This window comes from Kryptolebias marmoratus, linkage group LG12, assembly GCF_001649575.2.
Source record: "Kryptolebias marmoratus isolate JLee-2015 linkage group LG12, ASM164957v2, whole genome shotgun sequence".
Lineage (NCBI taxonomy): Eukaryota > Metazoa > Chordata > Actinopteri > Cyprinodontiformes > Rivulidae > Kryptolebias > Kryptolebias marmoratus.
In genome coordinates, this window is record NC_051441.1 from 10,753,190 (window position 1) to 10,762,755 (window position 9,566).

The window sequence follows — 9,566 nt, forward strand, 5'->3', positions numbered from 1 at the left end:
AAAGGGTACCAACGTACTTTAATCATCCAAATATTTGGTCTTTAAACATTCTCAGTGTGCACAGAAAAGTATGCTTCAAACACACAAGGGTCACGATGCAAAAAAAAAAGAAATATATATATATATATATATATATATATATATATTAAAAATGCACACATACAAAGAACCTTCACTCCATCTGTTTTATTCATGCAGATTAATCAAAAAAAACAGAAAGATTTTGGCCCATTGCTGCTTTCTCTCTTTGCAGTGCAATCAGAAACACAACCCGTTCTAAATGTGTGTTCACTTGATCAAACAACGCTTGATGCAGTCTGCTGTGATCAATAGGAGAAGCTTGACAGCAAACAAACACACAGCAGCCTAAACAACAACAAACAAGCACAGACGCTCCTTACAGATCAGGTAAAACAGATGAGAGAAAATCTGTGTTGAGAAAAATATTCACCAAAGAGCTTTAAGAAACTGTAACAGCTACAGCAAAAAAACAAAACAAAATCACAGAACCTGTGATTTAGCTTATTCAGAAGAGGTTATGAGGAACCATTTAAAGTTGCTGCATATTTCTTATCACACTATGATCATGTATTTGATTATTCCTGTTCAATAATCAAACACATGAAATGATAAAAGCTGCTAATACTAGGCCACAAAGACCTTGTTTTACAGAACCAGTCTCTTCTCAGTGGTCATAATTTAATAGGATTGTTTGTGGGGGCAATGCAATTTACACACAGGGCCGTGGGGGCTTCAGTCTCAGCTGCACTCGTGTTAAATGTCTCCATTTCCCAAGTCTAATAACGGAGGTATAATAGGTGCCCATTCAGACCAGCTGGTACCTGGTGCTGGACAGGGACAGAAGCTGGTGTGGCCAGCCCAGGGACACCAAAACCTGGACTAGGGTGAGTGGACAGAGAGCCTGTTCAGGCATGAAGAGCTGCAGTTGGATGTGTGACTGATTAAGATTGTGGTAATTTCCCTTGGGTTTAAAGTGAAATCCAGCGTTGTCGCTTACTAGATGCATTTGCAGCATGTATGTATAAATGCACGTGTTGATAATCATGCACATGTTGCGTTATAACAGTTTATATTTATTGTGTTTCTGCACACGGAAGCATGCAGGAGCATTCAGTACTGTATGCACTGGTTTGCAATCAGCAGGGCCGGAAAGCACACCCAATCATCCATCCATCACCTTCTCTGTTATGTTTTATTCAAGATCCTCCTCTCGTATGGTCTCTTTCATTCTTACTCCTATTTCTTCCCACTCCTCTCATTATTTTTTGAGTGCCAGCTTTTAATTGGTGGGTAACACAAAAGAAAGAGCAGCTCACAGCTCAGCCTCGATGACATACTCCTCTACAAATCAATGGTCCTATTTCACAGGAACACAAAACAAAACACCTCAGGCATCACATAAGACTTTAATATTCCATGTCACCCAATGCTCGACATCTTTCTGAAAAAAATTTATAAATTTAAAACAAAATCCCTGAGATCTTTCACATGTTTGGGGTCTGAACTATCCTTCCTGGATTGTTCATCCTCTGATTCTCATCACTTGTTTCTTTACTTTTTAGGATCATATGAAAAGTGTGTCCCTTTTCATCAGAACTTTGATCAGGGGTAAAATGTCTCAACAATTTTCTGCAGACCTCCATGGTCTTTAGGCATGTCCATGGACCAAATGTTCAATCTGGTTAGAACCTGTTCAAAGTCCCTAGACAGTGTGTGTAATCATGATGTAATGAGTTAATAACACACACACACACACACACACACACACTGATGATCTGCAAACACGTGTCCTACAACTGACCTCATACACACCCTTTACCACAGGAAACAATGCAAACCGGGAGGAGGTCTTGGAACTGAACTATAGATACACTCCACTTGTTCTGGTTTGGTTTTGAAAACCATCTCTATTAAAAACAAACAAACAAACAAACAAAAATCTAAAATGCAGACAAAGCAAAAACATCTACAAACAACACAAATATAGTAAAATCCAAATACAAGAAGATTAAACTATTACCAAAAGTATTCACTCACCCATCCAAATCACTGAATTCAGGTTTTTCAATCACTTCCACGGTCACAGGTGTGTAAAATGAAGCACCCAGGCATGCAGACTGCTTCTACAAACATTTGTGAAAGAATGGGTCGCTCTCAGGAGCTCAGTGAATTCCAGCGTGGTACCATGACAGGATGTTACCTGTGCAGTAAGTCCAGTTGTGAAATTTCCTTGCTACTAAATATTCCACAGTCAACTCTTAGTGCTATTATAACAACGTGGTAGTAATTGGGAACGAGAGCAACTCAGCCACAAATTGGTAGGACACGTAAAATCACAGATCCGGCTCAGCAGATTCTGAGGTGCATAGTGCCCAGAGGTCACCAATGTTTTGCAGAGAAACAGCTACAGACCTCCAAACTTCATGTGGCCAGTGAAAGGAACTCTTAATGCTTCAGCAGACCAAGACATTTTGAAGAATTTCATACTTCCAATTTTGAGGGATCAGCTTGGGGATGGCTCTATCCGGTTCCAACATGACCTCACAGAACTGCACAAAGCAAAGTCCATTTTAAAAACTAGACAATATAATGAAAAGACAAAGGTTTGAACATTAATTTCTATACAGTGATTTCATAACTAGTGCCATACAGAAATTTATTTGGAAATTTACTTAATATAAATTTATTGAAAGCTCATTCAAATTTAAGAAGTGTATTTTAATTACAAGATAAACACATATACATTTAAAACTGTGGCCATCAAAGAAAAATTCTTCTATTCTTTTTTTTTTTACCTGCTTTAACCTGTGCAGGGTTGCAGGGAGCGGGAGTCTATCCCCGCAGTCAATGGGTGAGAGTCGGTGTGTGTAAACTCACCATTTACACGCACAGGACCACCAGCTAACATAAGACATATTTATGAAGTGTGGGAGGAAACCGGAGCACTCGGAGAAAACCCACACATGCACACTTCATGCAGTAGGCTGGAGGTGGAAATAAAACCCAGGACCTTCTTGCAAGAAGACAGTAGTGCTAATCAGCCATTGTGCAGCTCTAAAATAATAATAAAAAAATGTTTATTTTAAACAACCCAGCAGATACACACATACTTAATTTAGTGTGCCCAGTTTACTTAATATGCAGGTTTTTTTGACTGAAACTTGACCGCCATGCCTGCATAAACAAGCAAACCATCCATTTTCTTTACCCGCTTCTTCTTTCCGGGTCTTGGGGAGCTGGTGCCTATCTCCAGCCATCACTGTGTGAGAGGTGGGGGACACCCTGGACAAGTTGCAAGTCCATCACAGGGACACAGACAGACAAGACAAACAACCATTCATGCTCTCGCTCTCACTCACACCTAGGCACAATTTAGAGTTGACAACAAACTATTTTCAAAAATTGTGGAAGGGAACCCTCCATAGTGAATATTAGTTAAAATGGTGCCCAAACAGAAAGAGAATGTTTTGGTTTTAATTTGATTTTTTTTGGTGTCTTTCTTTATTTTTTTTATTAGTATTATTATTGAGAAAGGAGGACAGGTTGTGCCGGCTTGTTTACTTTCAGATCCTCCTCAGCGTACCACGAGTTCTAGTTTGAACTTTGAGTTTTCTATCTAGGGCATTTTTCTGTCTAACCAGTTTGGTGTGCAGATCGTTCAAAGAGTTGTATTTTTTTGCAAGAGCTTCATTCTCTTGTTCCTTCTCCTTTAAAGATTTTTGTAGCCTGTCCATTTTAGCTCTCCAGACCCTAGTCATCTGTAGTTGAGTCTTTTTTTTATTCATTGCTAGCTGATCTTTTAAATAAGCCCCTGACCTGCTATTTGTTTGCACACTTTCAGTCCCCGGTTGTTTATTTCTGAGTTCTTGGATTTCTTGTTTGAGCCCCTTAATTTCATTTTGTTGTTCATTCTGTTCAATCTGAAGGCGTTTCAGGGATTTCTCACTTCTACAAATGTCTTGAGTAAGGCATTCCACTTTTTCTTTCAGGGCAGCATTGGAATCTGTGGCTGTTTTTACAGACTCCGCAACAGTTTCAAGTTTCTTATTCATATTTTGAACTTGTACCGTTAGAGATGCTGTTTGCCTCTGAACCTGATTCTGTATATCAGGACTTTCAACTTCTTTTGGATGACTGGTTGAGGCCTGTTGCATTGTTTCAGTAGCCTGAAATTTTGCTCGTAGCTCCAACAAAGCTCTGCCAAGAGACTTGAGTTCTTTGTTTTTTTGTGTTAGCTGAGTTTGTAGTTCTTCTACACTGATGTTGCAGAGAGAGTTGGCTTTAACAGTATTCTGGACTTTCTGGCTAGTTTGGAGCTCTTGGATCATTTGCTCTGACTGAGTGGTCAGATTCCTAAAACGTGCACTTTCTGAAGCCAGTTGTTCATGCAACATTGTCAGTTCTTGGTCATGTTTATTTTTGAGATCATTTAGTTCAGTGTTAGATTGAAAAAGTAAATATTTGTATCTATCTATTGTGCTGTCTTTTTGGACAATCTGCTCCTGGAGATCCAGGATGTTCTGGTGAGCTGTGCTGAGGAGAGGGTTAGTTAATGACTGGTCTCTCTCACTAGAATTTAGGAGCTGAAAACGTAGGTCATTGATGACTTTATGATTGGACCAGATGTTATGGTCTACCTTTTTCAGAGCAGCGTCTTTCTTTTGTAACTTCTCCTCCAAATCTTTGCAAGTGGCCTGCATGACCAAAGTGGAACTGACACACTTTCTGATCCTATCTAAACCAAATGCTAACTGATTAGACACAGGTATCATATGATCCTGTGAAGTTCCTGCATCTTCACTACATATCGCCACAATGTTTAATATTTCATTTTGAAGTTTTTTGTACTGATCTTGTTGATGGTCCAACTCCACATTTAATTTATTTAATGCAAGCTGATGTTCACATTTGATTTTCTGCATATTTTTTTCAAGTGAAAGAAGGGTTTGGTTTTTTTCATTTACAACGTTCTCAAGGTGCTTGATCAGTTCCCTGTCTTTTTCAAACACAGATTCTGCTCCTGTTTTATGTAAGTGATAATTTTTTGTCTTATTGCCCAAATCAATTTTCTTTTGTCCCTCAGTTCCATCTTTTGACGTGGAAACTAATTTTTCAAGCTTTTGAATTTTCAGTTTTAGCTCCTTGGCTATTTCCTCTGCTTTTATTCTCTCCTTTTCAGCCCTTTTCCCCTCCTCCTTGGTCTTTGCACTGTCCTCATAATATCTTAACATTTTTCCCTCAAATCTTGAGCACTCGCCCTGAAGCTTATGAACAATGATGCGAAGCTCCTCTTCTGATTTCTCCAACTCTTTAATTCTATTTTGATTGACACTACTCAGTGCGTTGTAGTTTGCTGGTTTGTTTCTCTGACCCTCCCTTCTTTTAGTCTCCATGTTTCTTTTTAACTCTTCATTCTCTGACTCTAACTCTAAATTACGCTTTTCCACCTCCTTGAGAGAGTTTTTTAAGGTTTCACATGTGTTTTGGGCACGCTCAGCTCTCTGCTTGAACTCTATCATTTCTAAATCAGTGATTTGTTTTGAGGTGCATGACATTTTAACACTAATTGATGCCATGTCTGCCCTGCTAACGCCATTTGCTTCCTCAGCACTGTCCCATGCTTGGGCTATTTTGTAAAATTTTTTCTGTGAACTTTCTAGTTCCTTATGCAAATCAGTTATCTGTTCTTGAAGAGAGCAGTCCCGAACCTGACAGGTAGCTGTTTTCTCTGCAGGAGCAGTTTTTTTCTCCTTTGTTTGTTTCCATTCTTCTTTTTGATTCAGTCTTGTCTTATCAGTCTGTTCAGTCTCTTTGGTGAGAAATTTGTTTCCCACCTGTCTGCGGGTTCTGAGGTCCCTGGACTCTTTCAAAACTTCTTCTAGCCTGTGATTCAGAACTATTGTATGCGTCAAATCCTTGTTTTCTTCTAAAAGGTCCTTTATTCTCATCTCAAGATTATTCATTACTCTTGCCATGTCCTCTGAATCTTTCATTTTGTGTTTACATTTCCACTCCTTATAGTCCTTAAAGGCCAAATTTAGGGCGTAGGTACCACATTTATAGTGGCTCAGTTTGATAGAAGCTTCAGCGAGAGACTCATCTTTTTCCTTTCCATCCAGTCTTAGCGCCTGCTCTGCTTGCTTTGCTCTAGTCTCTGCAGCTTCCAGCTTGGATTCCAGATTTTGTATATTGTTTAAGAGTCTCGACAATAGCTTGTTTTGTGTTATAGCTGTCTTTAGCTCATTAGTGAGCACAATATTTTCCTCAATTTCCTCTGTATACTTTTTCAGTTGCTCGTTTTGCAAGTTTATTAAATAATCTTTTTTATTAATGGCCTGCTTTAAGAGAGGAATATCATTTTCATATAATTCAGACATGGCTGAATCCAGCTGCTGCTTTAGGTCAGAAATCTCTTGGTCCTTCGCTTTGACTATTTTCATGCACTCCATTTCTTTGGCTTTGATATCTGACTCTGTCATTCTATGAATGATTTGTTTTAGCCTTTGAACTTCGAACTTTGCCTGATCTCTTTCAATCTTTAGTTGGTCTTCAGTTTTATCAGACTTGTATAAAGCCCTTGACATATTATTGCATCTTTCTGTCATCTTTTCCATTTCCTCTGTTGCCTGCTCAAGAGATTTTTTTAAGCGCTCAATTAAATTTTCACGTTCTTTTTTTTCATTTTTGACTTTTTCAATGTCCTCCAAACTTTTGCTAAGCTGTTCGTTGGACAGCTTCAATGATTTCTTCAAATCATTGTACTTTTCATTGGAGACAAGTAAGCTTCTCTCCTCTGTTTCTTCTTGATAGAACTTCACATCTAATTGGAGCTGGTGATTCGCTTTTTCAAGTTTAAACAGTGAATTTTTCAGCATATAAACTTCATCCTCCTTCTCCTTCAAGTTGTTAGCCAACCTGTAAGATTTTAATTGTTCAGTTTTAATGATTGTATTTGATTTTTCTAATTCTCTGTCCTTGTCGTCAAGCTCAAACATAAGCTTGCTAAAATCTGTTTTAAGGCTGTCTGTTTTTGTGTCTGTGCCAAAAAGTTCAAGCTGTTTTTCCAGTTTTTTCACTTTTGTGCGAAGTTCTTTCTCGGTTCTTGCATCTTCTTCAGTGATTTCCTCCAAAAAATTTAAGGCAACAGAAAGTTGTCTCTGTTTAATTTTTAACAGGCTCTGAAATACTTTAAAAGCATGAACTATGTCATCTGGTGTTTTATTTTCCAGTTCCCATATTTCTGTCAAAGTAAATTTGTCAATTATTTCATCCAATTCGTGTTCGCTGAACTTATCCAGAGCCACTGGGTCAAGTTTTGACACTTTATCCCAATCAAACAAAGCAAGCATTGTGGCCATTATATAACTGTTTAAACTGGCCAAAATTAATGTGAAACTAAGTGGAATGAACAGTGAATATAGAGAAAGTCAGGGCAGATCAAATAAAAGCTCTTTGTGCAAATGTTTTACAGCATACACCACAAAAATACTTTTAAAGAAATTAAACAAGCACTCAGAACTCTTCAAAACAAATATACAGCTGGAAAGACTTATATTATATACAGTGAATGCGAAACAATATATTTTAACACACAGTAAAAAGTTTGTACCTTACTTCTTGGTAATCTCCAGTTATCATTCGATGACTAATAAATGAAGCATCATTCCAGCATGCTGTGAAGATTCTGACTTCAAAGGCAAGATCCTGATTATGTCACTGATGACACTACATATGATGTCACTGATGACATCACTCATTGTTATAGCCTGCCAATCACTTTGAATAATGCTGTGCTTGACAGGTTGCTGATTTGCTGGCCCTGTTATGTGGTTCCACATCTTGGATTGATTCCTCCCATTGGACACCCCTCTGTTTTCTGGTTGGACTGATTCTTTCCTGCTCCTCCAACCACAGAAGTGGCCCATTTATTTAAATCCAGCTCTCCTGTAAATGGAATCTGACCAGCTTGCCTCTTCGTTTGGGTGTCTTGTGAAACGTTTGAACCTGGCTTATTAGTTGCTGGTTAAAATGTTTGTTAATTCAAACTAGTTGTTATTATTATTTTTGATCAAGTGTTTGGTTTGAGGCCTGACTGTGAACATCTTTGTAAGTTTCTTGAGACAGGCCCAGAAATCTTACTTATAGAAACCTTTGTTTTTGTTAAGTTTGTTACTGACTAAAAGCTTTTGAGTTAGGTTCTTTGTTATTTAGTTTTTGTAAGTTTTTGTAAATTTGTTACATAGAGTTTTAATTAAATACTACTATATTGTTTAATTTAATTGTTGGTTTTATTGTTGTACTGCATTTTGTTAGGTGTTATATTTGTAAATCCTATCTAATGGTAATTAGTGCTGTTAACTGTACCCTCCTTTTGTCCTCCTTCTTTAAAACTGAAAAGTTTTTTGCTGTTCTTGTCGTTGGTTATCTCCAAGTTCTTCAAATGGTATTTTTATACTGGATGACTTTATAGTGCAGCTTTTAACAAAACTGTTGTGCAGTTTGCAAGGCAACATTCTAATGATGTCACTGATGAGGTCATCATGCTTTGCTGTTGCCTGGAGACAGGAACAACTTAGGCTCCACCCTAATACAGAAGAACTTTGGACTCCAGAATTCAATTCAATTTAATTCAAAAATACTTTATAAATCCCAAAGGGAAATTAAATGTTATTGTAGCTCATAATCCTGGTTTCATTAAAGAGTTGTTCTAGATGCTGATGGCTGTGGGCAGAAAGGATCTCTTGTAGCAGTCTGTCCTGATGTGTCCTCAGTCCTGCTGTCCTCAAAGAGCCCCACCAGGCAAGCCTTGCTGGCTTCCTGCAGAGCCATGACGACCGAGCTGTCGAGGCGCAGGTCGGTCTCGAAGTTGTGGATAATCTCCTGGACCAGGCGCCAGAAGGGCAGCTTCCGGATGAGCAGCTCGGTGGACTTCTGGTAGTAGTGGATCCCCCTGAGAGCCACGGTACTGAGCCTGTAGTGGTGAGGCTTCTTCACTCCATCGACCGGGGCGCTCTTGCGGGCAGCTTTGGTGGTGAGCTGCTTCCGGGGAGCTTTACCTCCAGTGAATTTACAGGCGGTCTGCTTGCAGAATGATTGTAACAGAGCTACTCCAACATGCAGCCACTTTGAAGCATCGCTGCAGATTGATGTTGTGCTCACTTTCATGTCCAGAAACAAACAGAATTTTTGTACACATATAGTGGCTGGAATAACATACAGAAGTACAGGAACATCACTGATGATTATTGCCTATACGTCCCACTGTAAAAGTAAATGACTCCACCAAGGGTGGTGGAGAATGGCAGGGCTAAGATACTGAGGGACTTCCTAATTCAGAGTGATGAACAGGTGATGGCTAACCAAGTAAACATTGTGATGGTTGACAAGATACAGAAGAAGGCAGTGGTGATAGATGTAGCAGTCCCAAGCGGCTGTACCATCAGGAAGAAGGAGCACGAAAAGCTTGAGAAATACTAAGGGCTGAAAGAGGAATAGAGCAGCTGTGGACGGTCAAGGCTTCATGGATACCAGTTGTTATCTGAGCA

General features: G+C 39.0%; 2 protein-coding genes across 2 annotated transcripts; both read right to left on the reverse strand.

The window, feature by feature from the left end:
• Window positions 1-2,856: 2,856 nt before the first annotated feature.
• On the reverse strand, window positions 2,857-7,697 carry LOC119617501 (centrosomal protein of 290 kDa-like). The gene has a single exon (XM_037978539.1). It carries the CDS (start codon window positions 7,377-7,379, stop codon window positions 3,585-3,587), a length of 3,795 nt encoding a protein of 1,264 aa, XP_037834467.1. The 5' UTR covers window positions 7,380-7,697; the 3' UTR covers window positions 2,857-3,584.
• Window positions 7,698-8,559: 862 nt separating this feature from the next.
• LOC108239217 (histone H3-4-like) lies at window positions 8,560-9,186 on the reverse strand. The gene is made up of 2 exons (XM_037978700.1): window positions 8,750-9,186; window positions 8,560-8,605 (listed from the first exon to the last, which is right to left on the reverse strand). The coding sequence occupies exons 1-2, from the start codon at window positions 9,184-9,186 to the stop codon at window positions 8,560-8,562; spliced, it is 483 nt and encodes a 160-aa protein (XP_037834628.1).
• Between the last annotated feature and the right edge of the window lie 380 nt (window positions 9,187-9,566).

Coding starts and splice junctions, on each gene's coding strand:
- LOC119617501 (XM_037978539.1), bottom strand. CDS start 7,379: ATGGCCACAATGCTTGCTTTGTTTGATTGGGATAAAGTGTCAAAACTT.
- LOC108239217 (XM_037978700.1), bottom strand. CDS start 9,186: ATGAAAGTGAGCACAACATCAATCTGCAGCGATGCTTCAAAGTGGCTG. Junction 8,606..8,749: donor GCTACAAGAGATCCTTTCTG/CCCACAGCCATC, acceptor CTTCTGTATTAG/GGTGGAGCCTAAGTTGTTCC.